Source organism: Eleutherodactylus coqui, chromosome 6 (assembly GCF_035609145.1).
Source record: "Eleutherodactylus coqui strain aEleCoq1 chromosome 6, aEleCoq1.hap1, whole genome shotgun sequence".
NCBI lineage: Eukaryota > Metazoa > Chordata > Amphibia > Anura > Eleutherodactylidae > Eleutherodactylus > Eleutherodactylus coqui.
The window spans coordinates 183,156,774-183,183,833 of record NC_089842.1 but is presented as its reverse complement, the minus strand read 5'-3'; the positions used below and the strand labels follow the sequence as shown (position 1 = coordinate 183,183,833).

Here is a 27,060-nt window from a genome sequence, read left to right as displayed (position 1 = left end):
ACACGAGATTTAGCCGCAGCTTTCTTTCTTTAATGCGATTTTCAGTCACGATGCGGGCAGCTGAAAATCGCAACATCTATGTGAAAAAGGCCTTAGGCTGCTATTACATGAGCATCATTAACATATATAATAGCGCTAATTGCCTGCACTTACAGCTTTAGGGTGCATTCACACGAACGTATATCGGCTCGGTTTTCACGCCGAGCCGATATACGTTGTCCTCATGTGCAGGGGGGGGAGGGAGGCTGGAAGAGCCCAGGAGCAGGAACTGAGCTCCCGCCCCCTCTCTGCCTCCTCCCCACCCCCTCTCCGCCCCCTCCCCACCCCCTCTCCGCCCCTCTGCACTATTTGCAATGAGAGGAGGCGAGACGGGGGCGGGGCTAAGTGCCGCGAATTAGCCCCGCCCCGTCCTGCCTCTCCCCATTACAAATAGTGCAGAGGGGCGGAGAGGAGGCAGAGAGGGGGCGGGAGCTCAGTTCCTGCTCCTGGGCTCTTCCAGCCTCCCCCCCCTGCACACGAGCGCGACGTATATCGGCTCGGCGTGAAAACCGAGCCGATATACGTTCGTGTGAATGCACCCTCAGGGCTATTTCAGACGACTGTATATCGGCTAGATTTTCACACCGAGCTGATATACAGTGACCTTGTCTGCTGGGGGGAGGATGGAAGAGCCAGGAGCAGGAACTGAACTCCCGCCCCCTCTCTGCCCCTCGCCACTATTTGCAATAGGAGGGGGCGAGACGGGGGTGGAGCTAAGTGCCGTCGCATAGCTCTGCCCCCGCCTCTCCAATTGAAAATAGTGGCAAGGGGCGGAAGCTCAGTTCCTTCTCCTGGCTCTTCTATAACCCCCCCCCCCCGCAGACAGGGACACCGTATATCGGCTCGGCGTGAAAACCGAGCCGATTCGCGGTCGTCTGAAATAGCCCTAAGCCCGGCATATATCAAGATGATGCTAGAGCTAGCAGCCGCCGTTGGCACTCATATAGTAGCAGTCTAAGGCCGGCTTTCCATGGGCGTATGAATAATTGAACACGCATGAGCGCTGTGCTTTCGCAAAACGAACTTTGCAGTTTTGCGCACACATTCATGTATTTTACTGTTCTTTTGCAGCGCCCAAAATGTCCATTTACACGTGGAATAAAAAGAAGCACCTATTCTCTCAGCCAATTAAATTGCTAATTAGTCTAATGAGTTCAAGATTTGTTCTTTTTGCTGTGCAATTACTCAGTGTTTCACGCATCTCCGGATTGTGTGGGCATTTGCACATCCCTATTAACTTCTATAAGGATTTTTAGTGTGCAAATACTCAGAAAAATTAAGCATACTGCGGGGTTTTTTTGCCTGACAGAAATTTGCAGGGAAATATGCGCATGTGAACAAACTCCTTGAAATCAATGGGTTCTATTAACTGTGTATTGTGCACGTAAATCTGCCTGTGTGAGGCAGGCCTTAGGTGGGTTATTAAGTAAACTTGCACATACCTGTTCAGTTAGGACTGTTGCAAGGATGAGCCCTACACGTTGCCAGAATAAATGGATCCAATTGGTTCTTTCTACCTCAGAATTACTGGCTCTACGTCTGTTAATAGACTAGAAAGTAGGAGCAAACCTGGGATTTGCTCCACAATTCTTGCTGCAAGAAACTCCATCATTCAGCATGATCACTTAGTATAAGAAGAATCTCATGATTTCACTATAATTTTTTTGTAAGGCTCCATTCAGATGTTGAGGGCATATTGTAGCCTTTGGTGCAATAGCGTTACAATCACATGTGATTATGCTGCATAATAGCTGTAATTGTTGGGCTGCACCTGCTCTTGCAAGTTTAGGGTGGATTCAGACGACCGTACATCGGCTCGGTTTTCACGGGACCGCCCCGTCTCGCCCCCTCCTATTGCAAATAGTGGCAAGGGGCGGAGAGGGGGTGGGAGCTCAGTTCTGCTCCTGGCTCTTCCATCCTCTCTCCCCCCCCCCTGCAGACAAAGACACCGTATATCGGCTCGGCGTGAAAACCAAGCCGATATACGGTCGTCTAAATAAGCCCTTAGCCTGGCAATTTTACGGGAAAACTTGATTGTAAACCCGTTTAAGGTCCATCCACACTGGCCCTTTCATGTACATGAGAAAAAATGGGTACAATGCACGCATGCGTAGTATACATTTTTGATCCCTTTTTAGATATATGCATACGTTTTTTAACTCAATTCTTTTTTTCTTAATAAAATTTTAAAGTTCAACACTTTTCTTTTTCCTTTTAGACATTTGATCACAAAAAAAACAAACGTATACGTCAAGTGTATGGAAACCTACGGCCATACATTTCCCATTGACCGCAAAGTATACTTTTCCAAGAGGGGGAAAAGTAAGTGTCAAGAGGGGAATAAGTTGCAATATATGGATTGCGGTGCAGTTCTGGGTTGTGGTCTATAATATACACAGGGCCATATTAAGATTGTGCTACAATTCTCTGACTTTTTAAAGAAGCATTATTAGGAAGCACCCACTAGTGTAACTATAGGGAATGCAGCTGCACCCGGGGCCAGTAGGCTTAGGGGGACCCTCTTCTCCATATAGGGAGCTCAGTACCATGAATAATGCATTATAATTGGGGCCTAGAAGCTTCACGTTACACCTCTGCGTTAAGAGAAGTTGGGGGGTCCCAAGACAAACCTTTGCACCCGGGTCCACGAGCCTTTAACAACGCCCCTTGCCCTGCTCCCATCTCCCATTGAAGTAATTGTAAACACAAATATATTGCAATGATGCAATAGTTTCTCCACGTAGTGATGTCATATTTAATGAGCAGGTGGAGAGTTGGGGGCAGTTCTTTCTTGCTACTCACTGTGATGGGCTCAGGTGGTCTCATATATTGCCCTACTTTCTGTTTGTTGATTTCTCCTCGTCCTGCTTTGTTCTTTTTTTTCATTACTTTTTATATTTTTGAAAAAAACATGACATCATGGATCCAGCTAATGTTGATAGACTGGAGAGTGAACCTTATGCCCGTGTCATACAAACGTATTTGTGCACAAAAATTTTGCGTGCGCATTACGCCAAAAATACTACCGCTTCGTTCACAAGTTTGTATTTTGCGTGCATAATTGTGTCGAGAAAAAAAAACCAGCATGCTCTATTTTCCTGAGCGTTTGTACAGGAAGAGAACACATCTTGAACTCATTAAACTAATTGTCCATTTTTTAATTGCTATAAGCATCGGCGCCTGTTTTTTTGCATGTGCAACTGCGCACGACTTGCATGCGCAAAAATTACAGTAAAAAACGTTGTGCACGTGAATACAAAACACCCAGAAGCGTGGTGCAAATGCACATACACTCGTATGACACACACCGTAGTATTTTTTTTTAAGTGGTTGTCCCACGATTATATGATATTGTGGAATGATATAATCTCTTGAGGATGCAGCTATTTCAGGCCATTTTTCTCTCTTTTTGCAGCGCTGCATTCCAAAGCCATACTTCTCTAATTTTTTTGGGGGGGTCGATTTAGCTGTATGAGTGCTTGTTTTTTGCAGGACGAATTTTATTTTTAGTGACAACATTTTGGGATAAAAATGAATGACTGAGTTTATGAACATGCACCAAAATTCTGATGTCAAAAACTCCAATTTTGCTGTAATCGTGATTTTTCATTAAAAAAAATTGAGACTTTTTGCTGTATTTTGTTGAATCTCCAGTTTTTGAAAAGGGGATGGAGATGGGGCTGGATTCACATGGGTGTCGGTGTTTCTACGTTCGCCTGTTGGCAATGTAAAAAACGCGTAATTGGGTACACAAATCTAATGTTTGGGCACCAATTCCGACAGCCCTGGCCTGGCTCATATACGCCAAGGCCGCAAAGCCTCGGCGTAATGCCCCGTCTCCCCCTCGCCGTCTCTCAGCAAGGGGAGGAGGCGGCGCGGGAGCTAGTGTGCTAAGCCCCTTGTCGCAGCCTGCAATAGGAGGGGCGGGATGGGGGCGGATCTTTGCTCCACCCCTGCCCCACCTCTCCCATCACAAACAGCTAGCAAGGGGCGGAGAGGAGTAGGGAAGCGGGTGAGAGTATAGCAGTCACGCTGCTAAACTCCCTCCAACCATACTTTTCTGGCAGCTGTCATAGGCTTCCATAGGAGTTTATGCAGGCGCTGGCAACGTAAAAGCGCCTGGCTGAAATGCCCAATATTGGCCTGGCTGGGCGCTTTTACGCTGCGGAAATACGCCCATCTGCACTGATGCACTGTAAACCAATACATTAGAGGGGCAGCATATATCAGCCAGGCGTGAAAACCCAGCTTATATACGTCCGTGTAAATCTAGCCTTAGGGCTCTTTTACACGAGCGTATATCAGCCGCCATTTTCCCAGATGGCCGATATACGCTATGATCTGATGCATTAGATTTCAATGCATCAGATCACATGGCCGTATTCCCGCGATGTAAAAGCACCCAGCCGTGCCAATATAGCGCCGAGTGCTTTCACTCCGTGCCGTGAAGATAGTCCTGGAACTATCTTTCTGGGTGGCACACGTCGGCCGCTGCATGGACTTCTATGGGAGCCAATGACAGCGGCCGGAGAAGGGAGATGGGAGGGAGTTTAGAAGCATGACTGTTAAACTCCCTCCCTCTTCTCTCCTCTCTCCCTCCCTCTGGCTGTTTGCAATGGGAGGGGGCGGGACGGGGGCAGAGCTAATCTATGGAGGTTGCTTAGCTCCGCCCCTGTCCCACCCACTCCATTGCATACAGCCGGAGGGAAAGAGAGAGGAGGTGAGCTGGCGAGGGAGAGGAAAGGGGAGGCAATGACATTGCGGCCTCTGTGTATATGGGACAGGGCCTGTGCCGTCTGAACAGGTGCACAAATGTTAGATTTGAGTGCCCGTTCATGTGTTTTCACGGACGCACGTTAAAGTGCCTACAGCCGTATGAAGGAGGCTGCAGTTGGAGGGAGCGTTACTTCTTGCATTCAGGAAAATTTGCTACAATTTACACAGAAATTGGCAGACATTATACTGCACATCTATGTTAGATCACAGCTGGTGTAGATTTGACTGTCTAGCACACAGGATGGCAAGCAGTGCATCTGAGGGGGCTAACCACACTGTTTTACGTAAGGACTTCGGAAGCTTGCCTCGGCCTGACCACAGGCCTCTGGACACGAATTCTGTGAAACCAAAAAGCACCATTTTTGGCTTTGAGGGCATTATGCTTGCCATGGAAGCATTGTTTTACCTCTGAGGACATTGGTTTATTTGGGCAGTTTTCATAAATGGAGCCCAATCAGAATGCAGCCTTCATTTCTGAAGCTGCTCTAGTAAAATGAAAGCTGATCTCTGATTGGTTGCCATAGGCAACCAAGACAGTTTTCCTTTTAGACAGTCTTGATAAATCTGTCCCACAGCCAGCATCAGGAACATTGTTAGTTGGAATGTGGTTGGCTGTGAGGGCACTGTGGTTTTCGGGGGCAGTATGGTTGACTTTGAGAGAATGTTGATTTTCATGCAGTCAGTGTGTTTAGTTTTAAGGGCAGTGTGGCAGTCATGGAAGCAATGTGACTTTGGGAACATGGTGTTTTTCATAGAGACATTGTGGTTGCTGTAGGGCATTGTGGCTGAAAAAAGAGCACCGTGTCTGCCATAGTTATATATTGCCTGGCACAAGGGACATTGTGGGTGTCATTTGTATATGTGAGGTAGTGTCCCATTTGTTAGTTATTCTTTTCTATCTGTAACTCCCAGTCTCTTTCTCCTCAGATGGTCATGTAATCTCAATTCTGGTCAGCTCAGATCTACTTGGGGTTATGGATTCAGTTTCTAGTCAAATTCTCAGTGTGTGTGATGGTATTACATGGACCTTACCACAGAAACTACCTACAGGCGGCAAAGACACTCTTGTTACACTTCCTAATAATGATCACACAGCTCCTGTCACACAGATATAATAGAGGAGATCACAGCTCATCTTCCTGACTGTATACTTATGGTCTGTAGGTTATTTAGGCAAATACAGAATCTAATGATAATTAAACTGTCCCCCCAGCAGGCAAAAATGGTTTAGCCTCAGTTAATGTTGTGCTGATGCATCATAAGATAGATATGAAACTGAAGATGGTGCTTGATAAGCATCAGACAGGAGGCTGCACTGCATGGACGTGGGTGCAAGACACAGAGGAGAATTCCAAAGTGTGATAGGCAATCAGGTGAGAGGGCAGGGATGGAAAAATGTCTTTTCACTGAAGTGGCCCTTTAGTGATATGTTTTTGGTGGAGTAGCCCTTTAAACATATATTTTTCTATGCCTGCCCCATCACCTGATTGCCTGTCACACTCTGCAGGTCTTCTCTGTGTCTTCTATGCAGTGCAGCCACTCATCTGATGTCTATCAGGCACCATCTAGAGAGTGAATTTATTTTACTTTCAGTTTTGCATCTATTCCATGACCATAAGTATACAGTCCAGAGGATGAGCCTCTAATATAACTGTGTGACAGGAGCTCTGTGCTCATCATCAGTAAATGTGACAGGAGTGTCTGAATGCACCCGTACGCAGTTTTTGTGGTAGATTCATATGATAGCATCACACAGACCGAGAAACCGAAGAGAAAATTATTACATATAACCCCAAGTAAATCTGATCTGGTCAGACTTGAGATCACATGACCATCTGAGGAAAAAGAGACCAGAAGTTTCAGACCAAAAGGAATAACTAACCAAGGTAACACTACTCGACTTATATCTACTGGGGGAGATGGCTACATAAAAAAATATAAATAAATAAATGAATCACAGTGAACTACTGTTATACGTTTCAAACTGAATGCTTTTTTTTCACAGCAGGCTGTAAAAAAGAACCATTTTTGGTTTGACATGTATAGCATGAGTTCACTGTGATTCTTCTGAACCCTTTATGACATTTTAAATATACATAAATATAGAAGATATTCTTTTATATTGAAAGGCTGGTATCGGTCTTTATTAATACATCATGGAGTAATAAGGCGGAATACACAATAAAAACATAAGGCTCATCTCCCGCACTCCACCCATAAAGAAAGAAAACATAAAACACGGTATAAAGTAATCATCCAATCACAACACTAGTTCGGTACTGTATTTCCATGAGGGTCTCATCCACTTTTCACAGTACCACCAGGGAACAGAAGTTCTTAGGGTTGTCACCAGTTGGGAAACCGCAGATAGCTTTTGAGCCATTGCTTGAGAAACAACATCGTAACACCACTGCCAGTAGTCTCTTATTTTATCCGTAGTGCCTGTTAAAGGGTTTTTCTCACAGCAGTCCTTATGCGAAAAGCAACATAGGTTGTCTCTTGTTGTCCCATCAAAGTGAGTGGGAGTGAAGGTGTGCATGCGTGACCTCAGCTGGCATGCATTTTAAGAGCATCAGGACGTGGCCAGGGCTGCTTCAAAGATCATGGCTGTCCTGAGACAACCTCCTTAAGGCCGGTTTCACACGGGTGGCAAAATCACTCATTTTTCTCGCGATGCGACAGTGCTACAAATCGCATGTATGTGAAGCCCATGCTTTGCAATGGGTTCCTTCATATGAGCGATGTTTTGTAGGCTGCTACATTGCAAGAGAAAAAAAAATTGCAGGTTGCTTAGTATTGCCACAATTTGCTGTTTGTAACCCATGTTTTTCTATGAAGCCTTCTTTTCTATTGCATGAAAACGCGGTTTTCATGTTGAGCAATGCAACTTTTACAGTAGGAAATCCTACTGTAAAAGCCCTAAAATAAAGCCTATCTGCATAAAAAAACAAAACACAATACATCACATAAGGGATGCTGTTGGTTCTGCTGCACGTTTCCTGAATTGAATGGCTGTGATTGGTTTATCGAGCGTTGCAGTGATTGGCTGAGCCGCGGCGCTCGAGAACTGATCAGAGCCAGCGCTTCCTGGAGGTGGGGACTTTGAACCCCTGAGCAGGAAGCAATGGGTGAAAACTACCAACAAGTGCCATAGATTCAGAGGAGACGTGCAGCGGAGCAGACCGCACCTCTGGGGAGGGATGGAGGTAGTGGGTGGGCAGGTGGATGATCTCTCATCTTATATTAATTAGAATTTGAAGAATTTAGCATTTACAGTGAAATACACTCAGGAACAGGTTGATTATTGGACAGCTCCTTCATAGAGGGCATTGAAAATGATTATGTTTAAATTTGCCCATATTTTAAACCCATGAGTATACAGGGTCTATAAACCTGATCATTCTGTTAAGGGCACATAGACTGTTAAAACATTGTGCTCCATTTTCTGAGGTGGAAATCAGATCAGACAGCACACAGACATCCCCGTTTGTGTGCTGTCCGATATGTTTTATTTTCATTTGATAATTGGACAAAAATAGGATACATTGCAATTTTTTTTTTTTTTTACTCGGGACTGTGCGTGTGTGAATACACCTATTCAAATGCATGGGTGCTTTTTCCATCCAATTTTTGGGTCAGAAAATCGGACATTAAAAAAAGACCATGTGCGTATACTCTAATATAAAAGTTTTTTTGCAAAGTGGTTTGTTCACATGTCAGGTCTTTTGACCTTATCTATTTGGTAGCATCCAATCACTGCTATTTAATGGCCTATGGCACTGATTATTTTTGATTGTGTCCCTTTCATGTTTACAGTAAAACTTGATACTTTTCTATATACCATTTGGTACAGCACTTGTATAAGTTATCAAAATAAGTTTAACCCTTTTCAATCCAATTTGTATCCTGGTTTTTCTAAAGAGCTTACTCTTTTTCTGCCGTTATACAACGGCGCTACATGCTGGCTAAAGCCAGTACTGCATGAGGTGACACTTTGGATAGGCTCCGACAGCAGAGAGGTTGGCAATACACAGTAGGAGAACCCAGACGGATGTCTTCCAACATCGGAGCTGTACAGCCTCGAACCTTAATGTCTTCACAGGTCAGACAGTGGACTGGAAAGTGTTAAACCAGCAGCAAATACGTTAAAATAACCAAAAAAGCAATACTCCCCTCTTCCATCCCCTACCCATGATTTTCGTTTACAAATGGCCAGTACTGCAAGTACTTGGTAGCCTCAGCTGTCATGCAGGTTACTACTGGCATTAGGACTGCTATCACAGAGCAGTGAGTATCTGTGCATCTGCACACGGATGATGGCCATGCATGCTCAAAATCAGGAAGACTGCATCCACCCTCTCTGAACGCCATGCACTCTAGTACTAAGTTACCCAGTCCCAGAGTCGGGTGTACATGGTCATATCTTAACCGTAGGGTCGCTTTCATACAGGACAGAAGATTCCACAAGAAAAATTTGCACCAAAAGTTTGATGTGCGGATTTTATTACATAATTGACAATGGCAGAATTCTGCTGACAATTCTACATCAAAATCTGCTTTTAGACCTGCAGATCTGGTTGGGATTTTGACAGTGGAATATTCCTTAATGTCCTGCAGAATATTCCGCCCAGTGTGAATGTAGCCTCAGGTGATGTGACAGTGGCTGATTGTTAACAATGTAGAATGATGGGTAGACAGAAAGTTTCCATTTACTTCCAAAAGACGTCCTGCATCACCTGCAGTGTGCAATATAAAGAATAACATAACCTGCTATCAAAATACTAATGACCACCTGTCTGTTAGTGACTGTGGGAGTTACATGTGATGATGTCACTGTCATGTGTTTAGTCACCAGGGCTCTGAGTTCTGCCCCTGTTCACGTGACGATGACGTCATCACAGGTCCTAAAACATGCAGGGTCTGACAGCAGCTTACAGGACCTGTGATGATGTCACAGTCATGTGATCAGGGGCGAAGCTCAGAGCCCCGGTGACTGCTGGTTTAGCACCAGTGACCAACTCCAAACCCTGTCACTATATTATTAGTATGTGGAGCATTGCACCACGAGAAATACTGGTACTAGAAAATTATAAAAATATTAGGAGTCACAATGGAGTTCCTTGACCTGTATAAATGTAGAAAATGTTTGTAGTCATGTACTTATGGTAATGAAGCTCCATGCTATAGTGGAAGCGACATTAATGCATATATTATTTGACTTTCTCCTATTACAAGCTGCCTGCATTGTGGTAAGAGAATGGGGAAATGAAGGTAGCGATTCGGATCATAACATTATGAAAGCTAATTGCTAATACAATTCCCCAGTGTAGTAAAAGTTAATCATAGGTGAGAGACAACCTGCGGGAATACAACGTTCTCGCTGCATATTTTTAATCATTATTTTAATTTACAAAATACAAGGAAAATAAACAGGCAGGCTATTATCACAAGACGACGATCAGGAAAGGGACGGGGCCCACTAGAACCTTAGAAAAGACCAAAGTGTTAAGACCTGTACAAATGAGACTGTACAATTTCCATATACAATTATATACAAAACTCTCTTATCGAGAGTCACAATGAGTTCAATTACTAACATGTCAGTAGCAGATTCTTTCTTCTTTTAATTAAAAAAAAATCTAATAAGGTAAAAAAACACAATTGTTTCTCGATCTCTCCACATCGGGAATTGGATTAAAAAATGTTATGTATAAAGTCCACTTAAAAGTGCAAATATTGAGCTCCATCGGGTGCCTGTGTGATTGGTCCGAATGCTATGATGCTCTTTCCTCTTCTTCCGTCTTTATATTGTAGGGATGTCTACACTAGACGTCCTACTGGGGGAAAAAAGACAGTGACATAACTTGGAAATTTTCTATAATTTTATAGTTCTTTATCATTCACACACTTTGTGGGATTCCCTCTGTGGGTCCTGTCACAAATGCCAAAAATGGCCTTGTGGCAGGACCCCCGAACGGAACCAAATGAACCATTCACTATTATTAGTCAAACGGATATCACTTTGGAGTGTTTGACAAGGGCTCTGTTCTTTTCCGCTATACTTGGAGTATACAATAGTAGTTGACTATGCTATAGTATACTCCAAATATAGCGGAAACAAAGGGAACCCTTGTCAAACCAATACCAAAGTGGTTACGGTTTGACTAATAACAGTGAAGGGTTTTGTTTGGTGGTTCCTTCACAAATGCTGTTTTCTGCGCCTAAAATACATTGTGTGAATGCTCCCTTAAAGGGGTTGTTATCAACTTTTACTATTTATGATCCATCATCAGGATAGGTCACCAATAGTTTATCGATGCTCAGGGTCCCTGACGATCATCTGATTCCCAGCACCGTTGCAAGTAGGCACAGTACTAGAAAGAGATAGCGCTGTCTGTATTGTTGTGGCCCAGTTTGGCACTGCAGATACACTCCAATTGAACACTATCTGCTTCCAACACAGTCCACACTGACAACCGTGCTACAATTCAGCTGTTCAACTCCTGATGACCTATACTAAGGATAGGTCATCAGTAATAAAAGTCCCGGACAACCTTTTTAACACAGTAAGGACCAAACACCATAAATATAAAGCGCTTGGCTCTGGGCTTTAGTCCTGTGTCATCATAACTGCAGTATATGGTACGGGTTTAAAGCTCCTGCAATCTAGTAGGAGCAGGTCAGGTGCTCATCTGTCAGAGACAGCCGAGGACCTGGAGGAGGAAACAGAAGTGGTTTATATCTGCTTCTGCCTTCTCTTTTCCAACTTACATTGCTTTCAATGAGTGTTATGTAGTTAATAGAATCAATTTACTCTATTGGACCCAGAAATCAAATGATCACTGGCTGAGCTGCTGAGTCATAGCAGAGACCAGCCCAGCTTTGTTATAGAGACCAGAGACTACTGTTACTATAGTGGAACGATTTGCCCCTCTAAATGGGGCTCATATAAATGTCCCAGTTAATGTGTGAATGTCCCCCACATGTCTTATGACATCATGGATGACATAAATGTGAAAAATTAAGTTAAAAAAACTGAATAAAATATAAATACATAAAAAATTGAATAAAAAAAAAAGAAACCCCATTTAAGCTTACCTAAACTGTCACCATATCTGCCCTGCAATCCGAGACTATAGAAATTTTATATCTAAACGTCTGAAACTAAATGGGGAACTCCTTTCTATACTTTATTTTAGTGTAAATTTACTAATTTGAAAACATCTATTTTTAAAAATGTTTTTGTACACATTACTCCTAATAAAATATAAATAATTTTTAAAAAGGTATTAAAAATAGCCCTATATATCATTATTAAAAAAAGCTAAAATTATTTTAGCTGCCCAAGAATAAAAATAGGGTCACAAAACCACTATGTATAAGATTGTTAATAAGTTGTCTGGTCCTTTAGGACCAACACACTCTGGTCTTTAAGGGGTTAAAGATGACTTATGGCCCCCTGCATTTGGTATTAAGGTTTGGAACAACCATTATAAATATATAGGGCCTTACTGTGCTTCTGACTTCATACGGAGGCATACTTTTTGGTTTTTTTACATTTTTAACAGAAAAAAAGCGTGGCATACTCCATCGGATGCCGAATTGCGGAGCCACTCTGCCCTAGTATTGTTACAGAGAGTAAATGTAGTATAGAACAGGTCACTACTCAATCCAGTACTAATCAAACTCTGTCCACCTCTACTCCTGCCACTTCATCTTCGTGAGTTACAAAAGGTATTCTACTAGTCTACCGGCATAGACTGACTGCTTCCAGTAGGTGGCAGCACATACTGGTACTTGTAATATAAAAGTGACTGGTAAAAAACATAAAGCAAAAGCATTGCACAGGTCACAAGTACAAAATACATAACCCAAATACTAGACCGGTTACTTACTGAATGGGTTAGAGCCTGGTCTTCTTCCAGGAGGAAAACTGCCAGTGCTGGTACCTGGAATATAATGGCAACAGATTTTTTTCGGAATCATTTTATGACATTTTCTTGGGGTTCACCTTAAGCCTGAAGTGATGTGATGGATCAGCAACTTACCATCTGGCATCTTACTTTATATGCCAGCATACATGCGCAGTAGAGATGACGCCGCGCCGTCACTATGGCGATGACGCAGCTCCCGCGACTATTCTGCAATGATGACTGCAGAATGGCCGCGGGACGAACAGCTTCCATTCACTTCAATGAAAGTAGTCTGTGCGTAGCCCACACAAAATCGTGGCATGTCGCGATGTCTTTCCCGCGAGTGGAACATAGCCATCAATTTCCTGTCGTGGACAGGAAATCGCGTATTGTCATAGCATGCTACGCGCTGGGTTTGCTAGAGAATCTGGAGGCGGACACCTGCTTCGGATTTCGCAATGCAAATCTGCCTGTGTTCAGGCGGCATTACACAGGAGCAATAGTGAATGGAAGCAGAGGGGACGAAGATATCTTTCATCCGCCCCCCTTCATTCAAAGTAAACAGGAGTTGTCCAAAATTGGAGTGACTCCAGCTTACACTGAGCGAGAAGCCGCTAAAGCGGATGACTAGCAGCAAAGCAATTTGGTGGTGTATTCACAAGCCCACAGTCGCTTGGAATAGGTTGTTTGAGCGACTAGTCAGGCAACTATTGGCCCGTGTAAAGGTACCCTTTCCCTGCAGATTATTTTGCAGCACAACTGGAATTACTATTTAAAGGGATATTCTGGAGACTGGGAAAAATTAAAAAAAATTCTGTAACCTTTTCACTTACTACCATTATTCCAAGCATCCATCTGAATCACCATAATGAACTCAAGTACCTTTTTCCGCTAATTTGCGCCACCGCTGCTTTTCAGTCAGCTACAGGTTTCCACATTATTTAAAATGGCCAAAACCTACATCTCCCACAATGCCCCACTGCCAGTTACTGACGACTGACCATTCACGACTTTACAGATTGTGTGGTCATTACAGAAGCTGTAGGCGCTGAGCAGCCAGACGAGTAAACCAGCGGAGCAGTGAGACTATGGAACTCTGCCTGAGGGCCCTGGGCGCCTTCCTCGAGTGTTACAATATTATATGCTATAGTCACTGATTACTTCAGAGTTGTTGTTTATCCAGGGAGGTTTTTTTCCTCTAAAATGAGACATTTTGGATTCTACCTCATTGGGGTTTTTTGCCTTCCTCTGGATCAACATTGGGACCAGATGTGTATGTTTTTTTTCAGCCTTAGGCCTCATGTCCACGGCACACACAGATTTCCGAGAAGCAGATGTACACAGATGCACTGCAGATCAAAAATCACAAGTCCAAAGTGACTGCCTTCCCCCACTTCCCTTCTTGGTCTCCAAGCAAGCAGAGAGGTATCTGCCTACAAATCCTCAATACATTCGCAAATTAATTGCAGATCCATTGCGGAACGTTGGCTTCCATAGAGATCAATGAAGCCGTCTGTGGTAAAATGGAGCATGCTGCGATTTATTTTCCGCACAAAAAATACGCAAAACAAATCCGCATGTGTGCATGGATGTACGGACGCTCCACTCTTTCCTATGGGCGGCTTACACTACGGATCTTCCGTGCGGGTGCTGATCGCGGATCCCGCAAATCAACTCCGCCATGGACATGAGGCCTTACACACTATGGTAAAGAATAGGGAAAAAAAATCTATTTTAAACACTAGAGGGCGACCAAACCCTGATTTAAGGGTCTGGTGGTCTGCAATCACACTGCATACCCCGGGCAACAGAGAAGCAGAAAATGATGATTTGCTAATGATGCGGCTGGTAACAACGGGCTTCATCTTTACTTACATATGGCGATGCTGATTTGTTGTGGACTGTGAGAACACAAATCTGAACATTAACAAGATGACATACTGTAAAGTATCCGACTCTAATCTCTTTGGAGGATTACTCTGTTTTCGATTACTGGTATAATCATTATGAATGTATCCCAACACACATTATTAACCCCTGCAAGGTTCACACAGCATGAATTTAGGCTGTGTAAGGGCCCCTTCGCATGGTGCATACGTGATACGGCTTTCCGCAGCAGAAAACCCACAGTATATACACTTTAAATCCACAATGGCCAAAGCTGCACCTATATAATGTCGCATTTTTAAATTGCGGATCTGCTGCATATTTTAACCCTTGTATTTCATAGAGATGCTGAGGAATTTCTGCTGCGATTCCTCCGCATCTTTGCCCCTTGTAAAGAAGGCCTTAAGGACAACTAGCTGAGATAAGCAGAGTTGTCAAACTTTTTTTGGTGTGGGGTCACATAAAGTTAGTCACTAGTATCCAATCACTAATCAGTGCTTAGTATGCTGGCGACAGGATAACATCGTGGACATTCGCAGGTGACCTGGAATGACGCGGTAGATAGGCGGAGTTCCCGAACGCCGATATGAGAACATTGGTGACTTGTTTGTTCACAGGTGCTGATGTGTATATTTTATAACAGATGCTGGGTATCATTGCTTCGCATGGTAGCAGCCCGCCTGGTCTCATAGTGTGGGTATCACTAATAGGCTGTAATCCTGCATGGTGCATTACATATCTGTGTGAACGGCACCCTATACAAGTCTTATATAATACTAAGACTGATGTAAACAATACTTTGCTGAAGGCACGAGGGATGCAGGATAAGGTCGACTGCACATGAACGGGTCGGATGCCGCATGCGGGATCCTACAGCAAAATAACGCTGTTCCCGACTGGTGACCCCACATACCTGTCCAGAATCTTCTTAATCTGTACTGCGAATGGTCCGGTCGGGGCACATGCGTAGTACAGATTTCGCCGCGCCATGGCTAGGCAATGACACGGATCCTGCGACCTTTCCACAATGATGATTGCGGAAAGGGCCGCGGGTCGAACAGTTTCGATTGACTTCAATGGAAGCAGAGCAGAAAATCGTAATTGATTTCCACTCGTGTGCAGGAAAAATAGCTTTTCATGCTATGGGCAGTATTTTCTGCGGAATCCGAACACGGAAGCCCAATCCGGATTCTGCAATGCAAATCCACCTGTGTGCAGGCAGCCTAATTCGATGGAAAGTTACATTTTCCTTAGCTGTAAGAAAAAAAAAAAAAAAAAAAACCCCAAAATGCTGTATTACTGATTTCTAGGAAATCCATTTTTTACATAAGAAGAACTATCGGAGCGCCGGGCAGTACCTGGGTCCTTGCGTACACCTAGACATCCTTTTAGTTCTGTGAGTGAGATGGATTTGTCCTTGTTTAGGTCACAGTAGTCGGTGAAACGTCTGGCGCATTTCTTAGGTTTGGCTTTCTTCTTTACATATCTCTTGAAGGGTTTCATCTCCTTCTTGTTGATGTCTTCACTGCCATTGCTGTCTAGCTGGCTGAAATACCAGAGAACTACACGTTCTTCCAGCGTGTGGTTGGGATCGGGTTCGGAGAATCTGTAAAATAATATTACTAACTTTATTGACTATTTTGTCAGAGCATTTTTAAAAGACATCATAAAATTATTATAGATTTAGGCGCTTATTCACGAGGCCCACAGGTTCTTCTTTTAAGGTGATGCTATAACTTTGAAGCTACTTCTGTTGTATAAAGTTGGTTTTAGGGGATGATAGACTAGACCAGTGGTGGCGAACCTATGGCACGCGTGCCATAGGCGGCGCACAGAGCCCTCCCTGCTGGCACGCGCCGCCATCGGCCACTCACCACTTGTGAATACCGGCAGGGGCCACGGCTCCCCGGTATTCTTGTATTATGTCGCCACCTGAATTTAGGGGTGGCAACATAATACAGGAGTATGACATGTTGTAACGCCCCCAGCTTCTGATAGACTGGGGGCGTGTGTGGCCTTAGGAGGGGAAGCTTCAGCGGCATCACGTTAGCCTCGAGTGGTGCCACGATGACAGCCAGCGGCGGGGGACGGACCAGAGAGATCGGCGGCAGCATCAGGACGGCACGGAGCGGCAGCAGCAGGAATGCTGGAGGGAGCGGTGCTCGCAGCAGGAGACAGAGCAGCAGCAGCATGAGCGCAGCCACCGCCAGCGGAGGATGCAGGGAGCGGCGGCAGCAGCTGGAGAGCAGGACACGGAGCGGCTGCAGCATAAACTGCGGGGCTGCTGTGGGGTGTCACTATTACTCTGAGGGCCGCTGTGGGGTGTCACTACTATGCTGGGGGCTGCTGTGGGGTGTCACTATTATCACTGGGGGCTGCTGTGGGGTGTCACTACTATGCTGGGGGCCATTGTGGGGTGTCACTACTATGCTGGGGGCCGCTGGGGGGGTGTCAATATTACCACATGTGGCGGAAATAGGCAGGGCTGTTTCAAAATAGACAGGGTGAAGATTTTGACTGCTTTTTGGATGTGGAAATGCTGCAGAATTTTCCACGAGAATTTCTACTGAGCACGTTCTGCAGTATTTCCGCATCCAAAAAGCAGTTCAAATCTGCATACTGTCTATTTTGAAGCGGCCCTGTTCTTTTTTAGAACGATGGGGGTAAAATGATACGTCGTGATAAGCCCCACCCCCTGACGTGTTGGTACTTTGGGATAAATAAGTGGGTTTTGGGTTGCAGTTTGGGCACTCGGTCTCTAAAAGGTTCGCCATCACTGGACTAGACAATTGCCTGTTTCTTATAATGTCCCCTGAGGACAGAACCTCAAGAAGCAACCTGAGCATGGAGTAATTAAATGTCCCACTTTTAAGTGTGTGTTCACATTTAGCAGATTTGGTGCAAATTTTCCGCAGTGGAAAACTAGCCCCAAAATCTGTATCAAATTTTGCGTCACAATCTGCACCAAATAATGGAGATTTTGATGCACATGTACAGCAGACTTTACCCAGTCTATTGAAAAGGCGAAATCTGCTAATGATTTGCATCACAATCCTCACAAGTGGATCAAAAGCGCAAACTGTTGCGCTTTTGTTTTCAGTTTCAGGAAATTGAATACAGATGGGTCCTTTTTTTATTCCATTGTACTCAATGGGAGGTGGATGGGACTCAATCATGGCTGAGCGCTGTCATTGGCTGCTACAGCAGGTTAACAGGATTTCACAGCTGCCTGTAAACGGACAGCGGAAACCAGAGCCAGTGGCAGAGGATGAACGGGGCAGCAGGGAGAGCTGAGTAACTACTGATTTTTTATTTTAAAGCATGGGGGACCCGCTGACAGGGGTTTCCATTATTTTCACAATCCCTTTAAGGACAATTTCTTGCCCCCTTAAATGCACGTATTTTGGGGCTTTTCATGATTTTTGCAATGAAGTTTGATATAAACTTTAGCACAATTTGTCTTCTGCAGCTGCTATATATCATTATATATAGAAACTGCACACTGAGTCTCAATAGGAGCTCCATCAGTGAAACTGGACTGGTGGCTTGGTTTTCAGCTCTTATCTCTCTTTTACTGAGAGTTCTTATTGGTCAGTTTATAAACTTTGTTGTGGTCATAACTTTTAGCTGATATAAACATTCAGGAGAAAAACGAGCAGAGGCAAACTAGCATCACTGAGAGCTGTCCTATTTAGGCTCAGTCTGCAGTTTCAATATACAGTGATATGTGTAAGCTGCAGAAAACAAATGGTGCAAAATTTTTAATTAAACACCATAGCAAAAGTGATTCTCAACGCAACATGCGTTTAAGTGGAAGAAAAATTCTGCCACGCAAAGGTGTCCATGGCCTTTAAATGGCATTATTGTACAGTCACTGCATAATTCTATTTGGATGTTGTATGGTGCTATTCAGTTGGAGCACTGAACTGTATTATGTGAAAGTATATTCTATAAAAATCGGCCCTGGAATTGTAGTGCAGTAATAAATATCTTTTGCCGTTTTGAAGAGAAGGGCTGTGGGGAAATAATGCCAGCCATAATTGTCTTCCTGGCACCATCTATAGGGAATTGCACATTGTTAAATTCTCCATCATATTAGTCATAGGTCCAAACTGTAGATGCAAAGTATTACTCCAGATAAATGCCCTCTACCAAGCAAAATGATCACTCTTTCTGTACTTCGAAAACCAGAACAGATGAGAGTCGGTGACTATTTTTCTGCATTATCTTCACTTGAATATCAGGATCCTTCTGCTCTTCCTTCCAGACATTTTGCTCGAAATCAGTGTTTTTCAGGTCTTAACCCTTTTCTGCTGTTTTCTCATTTTCTTTTTTTCCTCCCCACTTTCATAGCTCTTTTATATTTCCGATGACATAGCTGTGTGACGGCCTGTTATTTTGCGGGATGAGTTGTATTTTTCAGTGGTACTAATTAACATGCCATATAATGTGCTGGAAAGCTTTTAAAAAAGCGTAAGTGAAGAGAAATGGAAAAAAAATGCAATTGAGCCAATTTGAGGGGTGGGGGGGTTTGCTGTTACGACGTTCACGGTGCAGTAAAAATGATATGTTATGTTTATTCTGTGGCTTGATACAATTACAATTCCTTTTTTGCGAAGTGATCTGTTTTTTTTATTAATACCATTTTGGGGTACATATGGCTTTTTGATTGCTTTTTATTCATTTTTTTCTTGGAGGCAGGGTGACCGAAAAAGAGCACAATTCTGGCATTGGATATATTATTTTTCTGATAGTGTCCAATATGTGGGATTAATTATGTGATATTTTAATCATCTGGACTTTTTTGTATTGTATTATACTTTATTCTGACCTGCAATCTATTAAGATGTGCCACTGGCATGTCTTGATAAGCGATCATTCTTGGCAGCCCTGAGGGTCTTCAGAAGGCCCCAGGCTGCCATGACAAGCAAATAGCACTTTGCAATGTGATCATAAGGGGGCTGTTCAGGACCCCAAAATGTTGATCAAGGCATTTAATTGACAGGGATAACAGCCGCGATCTGAGTGAACGCTGATCGTAGCTTTTGCAGGTTGGCGTCAGTTGTAAACAATGGGCGATACCCGCTGTGTATGGAATGGGCTTGGCTCATGTAAAGCATACGTTGGCAAAGGGTTAAAGCGGATGTCACCTCCAAATGATGCTCCAAGAAATGGCAAATTATTACAAGAACAGATCTTTTACTGTATTTGCCTAAATAGCACAGAAAAATATTGTGCGGTTGGCTAATAAGAGCAATCAAAGATTACTCCCCCACCTCTTTCACCAGTGACTGACAGCTAACAAGAGCGGTAACAGGTGGGAGAGCGCTCCCCTCAGGAACACAGAAGACATTGACCTGACCCTGTAGTAGGCTGTGTGTACATAAGGAAGTATATTAAGTTGATAGATCTACCTTACAGGGAATATGTCATCAGAAAATGACCCATTATATAAATCACACTTTTGTATTAAAGATATTTTTTACGAATTTTTGGTGTTTTTTGTTTTTTCTAGCATAAAATCCCCCAAAATCCTACATTTTTCACACTGACCACAGAGCCTAATGCTAATCTGATAGTTCCCAATCTGTAGAGAAAACTTTTCAGCAGTCATCTCACTATCATCCCAGGCAGGATTACACTGAGAGGTAACACCTATGTGTAGATAACACAGGATCCACCATTCACTATACGTATAAGCTGTGACTATCTACCTCACCCCTCCCTGCACAATCACCTCTGCAGAGAGAGACACATACAACAGCCAGAATGATAGCGAGAAGTTTTCCATGCACCTTTCACATGTTCGATACCACAGAACCAAGACAACCTAAAACAACTCCTCTTCGCTGAAGTGGAATCGGTAACCGCAGATATTCTGAAGCATATCTGGACAGACCAACTACCGACTTGATATCTGCTGTGTCGCCAAAGGCGCCCCCACGTTGAACATCTGTAAGGTGCATTCAGAACGTGAAGAGTTTTATCTTTTCCTATCATTCTGGCTGTTGTAGGTCACTTCATATATGAAGAAATTAGCTTTACTTTTTAACCATTCTTTTTGAATCCCCCTTTATTAGTAATCAGTGCAAAAATGCAGGTAGTTCCAATAGGTTCACTTACTTTTTCTTACAACTGTAAATGGATATTAAATAGAGATGAGCGAACGTACTCGTCCGAGCTTGATACTCGTTCGAGCATTAGCGTGTTCGAGATGCTCGTTACTCGTGACGAGTACCACGCGATGTTCGAGTTACTTTCACTTTCATCTCTGAGACGTTAGCGCGCTTTTCTGGCCAATAGAAAGACAGGGAAGGCATTACAACTTCCCCCTGCGACGTTCAAGCCCTATACCACCCCCCTGCAGTGAGTGGCTGGCGAGATCAGGTGTCACCCGAGTATATAAATCGGCCCCTCCCGCGGCTCGCCACAGATTTATTCTGACATAGAGGAGGGAAAGTGCTGTTGGTGCCGAAGCTGCTATAGGGAGAGTGTTAGGAGTATTTTAGGCTTCAAGAACCCCAACGGTCCTTCTTAGGGCCACATCTAACCGTGTGCAGTAGTGTGGAGGCTGCTTTTTGCAGTGTTGCACTTTTTTTTTTTTTTGTATATCGGCCGTGCAGAGCATTGCGCCCTGCAGTAATTATACATACTCCAGGGCCAGTAGTGGTGAGGCAGGGACAGAAGACATATATTTATTGAATATAGGCAGTGGGCCTTTCCAAAAACATTGGGGAAAAAAATCTATTTGGGCTGCCTGTGACTGTCCTCAGTGTTCTGGGTCTGTGCTGGGTGTAGTTGTCCTCCTAATTCATACGCAGCCAGCTAAGTGTTACAGCAGGCTTGCGCAAAATTATTTCCTGGCTCTGTTGTGCGTTCTGTAAGCGAAGTCAGCCTCCAACCACAGGCCAATAAGTGGCACATTTAATTACAGCGTTCTTTTTTTGCACTACTGGTAATACAGCATGCTGAGGGGTAGGTGTAGGCCTAGAGGACGTGGACGCAGGCGAGGACGCGGAGGCCCAAGTCAGGGTGTGGGCACAGGCCGAGCCAGTGCGGTGGCCAGGGGTAGAGGCAGGGCCAGACCGAATAATCCACCAACTGTTTCCCAAAGCGCCCCCTCGTGCCATGCCACCCTGCAGAGGTCAAGGTGCACTACGGTGTGGCAGTTTTTCACAGAGACGCCTGACGAACAGTGGTGTGCAACCTTTGTCACGCCAAGATCAGCTGGGGAGCCACCACCACCAGCATGCGCAGGCATATGATGGCCAAGCACCCCACAAGGTGGGACGAAGGCCGTTCACCGCCTCCGGTTTGCACCACTGCCTCTCCCCCTGTGCCCCAATCTGCCACTGAGATCCAACCCCCCTCTGAGGACACAGGCACTACCGTCTCCTGGCCTGCACCCACACCCTCACCTTCGCTGTCCTCGGCCCCATCCAGCAATGTCTCTCAGCGCAGCGTCCAGATGTCGCTAGCGCCACTGTTTGAGCGCAAGTGCGCCGCCACGCACCCGCACGCTCAAGCGTTAAACGTGCACATTGCCAAATTGATCAGCCTGGAGATGCTGCCGTATAGGCTTGTGGAAACGGAGGCTTTCAAAAGTATGATGGCGGTGGCGGCCCCGCGCTACTTGGTTTCCAGTTGCCACTACTTTTCCCAATGTGCCGTCCCAGGCCTGCATGACCACGTCTCCCGCAATATTGTACGCGCCCTCACCAACGCGGTTACTGCCAAGGTCCACTTAACAACGGACACGTGGACAAGCACAGGCGGGCAGGGCCACTATATCTCCCTGACGGCACATTGGGTGAATTTAGTGGAGGCTGGGACAGAGTCAGAGCCTGGGACCGCTCACGTCCTACCCACCCCCAGAATTGCGGGCCCCAGCTCGGTGCTGGTATCTGCGGCGGTGTATGCTTCCTGCACTAAACCACCCTCCTCCTCCTCCTCCTCCTCCAACGCAACCTCTGTCTCGCAATCAAGATGTGTCAGCAGCACGTCACCAGCAGTCGGTGTCGCGCGGCATGTGCTGAAACTACTCAGCTTAGGAGAGAAGAAGCACACGGCCCACGAACTGCTGCAGGGTCTGACAGAGCAGACCGACCGCTGGCTTGCGCCGCTGAGCCTCCAACCGGGCATGGTCGTGTGTGACAACGGCCGTAACCTGGTGGCGGCTCTGCATCTCGGCAGCCTCACGCACGTGCCATGCCTGGCCCACGTCTTTAATTTGGTGGTTCAGCGCTTTCTGAAAAGCTACCCACACTTGTCATACCTGTTCGGAAAGGTGCGCCGGGTCAGCGCACATTTCCGCAACTCGAAGACGAACGCTGCCACCCTGCGGACCCTGCAACATCGGTTTAATCTGCCAGTGTACCGACTGCTGTGCAACGTGCCCACACGGTGGAACTCTACGCTCCACATGTTGGCCAGGCTCTATGAGCAGCGTAGAGCTATAGTGGAATACCAACTCCAACATGGGCGGCGTAGTGGAAGTCAGCCTCCTCAATTCTTTACAGAAGAGTGGGCCTGGTTGGCAGACATCTGCCAGGTCCTTGGAAACTTTGAGGAGTCTACCCAGATGGTGAGCGGCGATGCTGCAATCATTAGCGTCACCATTCCTCTGCTATGCCTCTTGAGAAGTTCCCTGCAAAGCATAAAGGCAGACGCTTTGCACTCTGAAACGGAGGCGTGGGAAGACAGTATGTCGCTGGATAGTCAGAGCACCCTCCTGTCTATATCTCAGCGCGTGGAGGAGGAGGAGGAGGAGGAGGAGGAGGAGGAGGAGGGGGAAGAGACAGCTTGGCCCACTGCTGAGGATACACATGCTGCTTGCCTGTCATCCTTTCAGCGTGTATGGCCGGAGGAGGAGGATCCTGAAAGTGATCTTCCTAGTGAGGACAGCTATGTGTTGCATACAGGTACCCTGGCACACATGGCTGACTTCATGTTAGGATGCCTTTCTCGTGACCCTCGCGTTACACGCATTCTGGCCACTACGGATTACTGGGTGTACACACTGCTCGACCCACGGTATAAGGAGAACCTTTCCACTCTCATTCCCGAAGAGGAAAGGGGTTCCAGAATGATGCTATACCACAGGGCGCTGATGGACAAACTGATGGTAAACTTCCCATCCGACAGCGCTAGTGGCAGAAGGCGCAGTTCCGAGGGCCAGGTAGCAGGGGAGGCGCAGAGATCAGGCAGCATGTACACCGCAGGCAGGGGAACATTCTCCAAGGCCTTTGCCAGCTTTCTGGCTCCCCAGCAAGACTGTCACTGCTCCCCAGTCAAGGCTGAGTTGGCGGGAGCACTGTAAAAGGATGGTGAGGGAGTACGTAGCCGATCGCACGACCGTCCTCGGTGACGCCTCTGCCCCCTACAACTACTGGGTGTCGAAGCTGGACACGTGGCCTGAACTCGCGCTGTATGCCCTGGAGGTGCTTGCTTGTCCTGCGGCTAGCGTCTTGTCAGAGAGGGTGTTTAGTGCGGCTGGGGGAATCATCACGAATAAGCGTACCCGCCTGTCAACCGACAGTGCCGACAGGCTTACACTCATCAAGATGAACAAAGCTTGGATTTCCCCAGACTTCTCTTCTTCACCAGCGGACAGCAGCGATACCTAAGCAATACGTAGGCTGCACCCGCGGATGGAAGCATCGTTCTCTATCACCATCAAAAACGGGGACATTTTTGCTTCATCAATCTGTGTATAATATTCCTCCTCCTCCTCCTGCTCCTCCTCCTGAAACCTCACATAATCCCCCCGAATGGGCAATTTTTCTTAGGCCCAGTCATATAATTTTTTTAAACAATTTTTATACGTTTCAATGCTCATTAAAGCGTTGAAACTTGCACCTGAACCAATTTTTATTTTAACTGGGCTGCCTCCATGCCTAGTTACAAATTAAGCCACATTAACCAAAGCGATTAATGGGTTTCACCTGCCCTCTTGGTTGGGCATGGGCAATTTTTCTGACGTACATTGGTACTGTTGGTACACCAATTTTTGGGGGCCCTCGTCTACAGTGTAATCCAATTAATTTTTTGCCCACCTGCATTACAGCTGACGTTACATCAGCTGTGTTGGGCACTGCAATGGGATATATTTATGTACCGCCGGTGGGTTCCAGGGAGCCACCCATGCCGTGGGTCCACACGGAGTTGTAACTGCATGTGTCCACTTCTAAAGAACCCCAGTCTGACTGGGGCATGCAGTGTGTGCCCAAGCCCACTTGCATTAAACATGACATTACCTCAGCTGTGATGGGCAATGCAATGGGATATATTTATGTACCGCCGGTGGCTTCCTGGCACGCACCCATGCTGTGGGTCCACACGGAGTTGTAACTGCATGTGTCCACTTCTAAAGAACCCCAGTCTGACTGGGGGGTGCAGTGTGGGCCGAAGCCCACCTGCATTTAATCGGACGTTACCTCAGCTGTGATGGGCACTGCAATGGGATACATTAATGTACCGCCAGTGGGTTCCAGGGCGCCACCCATGCTGTGGGTGCACACGGAATTCCCATTGCGGAGTTGTACCTGCCTGTGACTATTTATAAAAAAACGCGGTCTGACTGGGGCATGCAGACACCTTGACAGAATGAATAGTGTGTGGCACATAGGTTCCCCATTGCTATGCCCACGTGTGCAGCTCCTGATGTCGGTGGCACAGGATTATATTTCTCATTGCTTCTATACAGCATTGTGGGCTATCGCCCCGCCCCTTTTAAAGAGGGTCGCTGCCTAGCCGTGCCAACCCTCTGCAGTGTGTGCCTGTGGTTCTTCTGGCAGACGCACTTATAAATAGACATGAGGGTGGTGTGGCATCAGTGCAGCTGAAGGCTGCGCAGGGACACTTTGGTGTGCGCTGTGGACACTGCGTCGTGCGGGGGGGGGGGGGGGTTGGGCAGCATGTAACCCAGGAGAAGTGGCAGCGGAGTGTCATGCAGGCAGTGATTGTGCTTTGTTGGAGGTAGTGTGGTGCTTAGCTAAGGTATGCATTGCTAATGAAAGCTTTTCAGAAGTAAAAGTTGTTGGGAGGGGGGGGGGGCCCACTCTTGCCGCTATTGTGGCTTAATAGTGGGACCTGGGAACTTGAGATGCAGCCCAACATGTAGCCCCTCGCCTGCCCTATCCGTTGCTGTGTCGTTCCCATCACTTTCTTGAATTGCCCCGATTTTCACAAATGGAAACCTTAGCGAGCATCGGCGATATACAAAAATGCTCGAGTCGCCCATTGACTTCAATGGGGTTCGTTACTCGAAACGAACCCTCGAGCATCGCGATAATTTCGTCCCGAGTAACGAGCACCCGAGCATTTTGGTGCTCACTCATCTCTAATATTGAAGCTATTACTTATTTCAAGTAAAGAATACGTTTCTAGATTTCTGTTTTAGTTGGTTTGTGGTTGCTAATGATTCGAAATACTACTGGTGTTCCTAAGTATGAAAACACTGACATGGGGCAACCAGTCTGTAAAAAATACACAAGTAATACAGACTGAAGATATGCCCATGTGAATGATCCCTAAGGGGAAAGTTACAGACATACCTAAAGTTGTGGCCTGTCCGTTTCCTTTAAATGCCATGAAAGTAAAATTCTTGGAAGTCAAATCTAATGCATCTATTCGTAAATCTGACCACAAATCCACATTCTAAACCCAGCACCAAGATCCACCAGGATGCAAGCATCATGACTCAGCCAACTGGAGCGGAGTTTGATTGGGTCGTCTGTCAAGGTGTTAATGTAATCAAGACTGATGACCTATAGAGAATGTGATTTATATTGTAATATTTCAGGGACTTTTATGGCATTTGGTGGGAAAGCACCTGTGAATTAGTGGTCCTGCTTGTACTTAATAACTGACCTGCCGCCTGCTGCTGGGGCTGCTGAGTTGATTGCTTGCACCATGTCTGTGGTGAGAGCATCCAGTAAACTTGTGATGAATTCCAGCTTCTTCCCATCAGGACAACCTGTAAGTAGAACGAAAATTGGAATGGCCATTAACTGGAGCTTTCATTTAAAGAGATTTTCCAGGCAAAAAAATGGAAATACTTGTGTCTCATCCAGACATGCATTCTGCACTTAGTTTTTCCTCTTCTTTAACTTGAGGAATCTTCTGCTGTGTAGTCCCAACCATGTGATTCTACGCTACTTTGACTGCTTGAGAAGGCAGGAGCCAAATTGTTTTGGGGGGGCTTTAGTACCTCTAGGTTTATGCTGAGTGGGTTTTTTTTTGCCTGGAACAATAAGCCCAGAAGGACATAAAAACTAAGGAAAAGTGACTCAACGACTGTGTGAACTTTGCTTTATCTGTTACTTTATGCAAAATTATTTGTCAAAAAATTCTTTATGCAAAAAAATTGGCCATTGATTAGCAATAAGAAGTTAGAGCCATAGACAGAGTTTGCCAGTTATGCCTTTTTTTACTATGTTATATT

The 27,060-nt window shown here is 45.5% G+C and overlaps 1 protein-coding gene across 4 annotated transcripts in view; it reads right to left on the bottom strand.

The window, feature by feature from the left end:
- Positions 1–10,178: 10,178 nt before the first annotated feature.
- SMOC1 (SPARC related modular calcium binding 1) overlaps positions 10,179–27,060 on the bottom strand; it is a 228,711-nt gene continuing 211,829 nt past the window's right edge. For 3 of the 4 annotated variants that reach the window (XM_066608410.1, XM_066608413.1, XM_066608412.1), the window contains exons 10-13: positions 26,487–26,592; positions 15,974–16,221; positions 12,711–12,764; positions 10,179–10,652 (exon numbers count right to left, since the gene is read on the bottom strand). In XM_066608410.1, coding sequence (XP_066464507.1) covers positions 10,636–10,652; positions 12,711–12,764; positions 15,974–16,221; positions 26,487–26,592 — 425 coding nt within the window. In that variant the 3' untranslated portion in view covers positions 10,179–10,635. The remainder of the gene's footprint in view (positions 10,653–12,710; positions 12,765–15,973; positions 16,222–26,486; positions 26,593–27,060) is intronic. The other variant, XM_066608411.1, reaches the window with a different exon arrangement.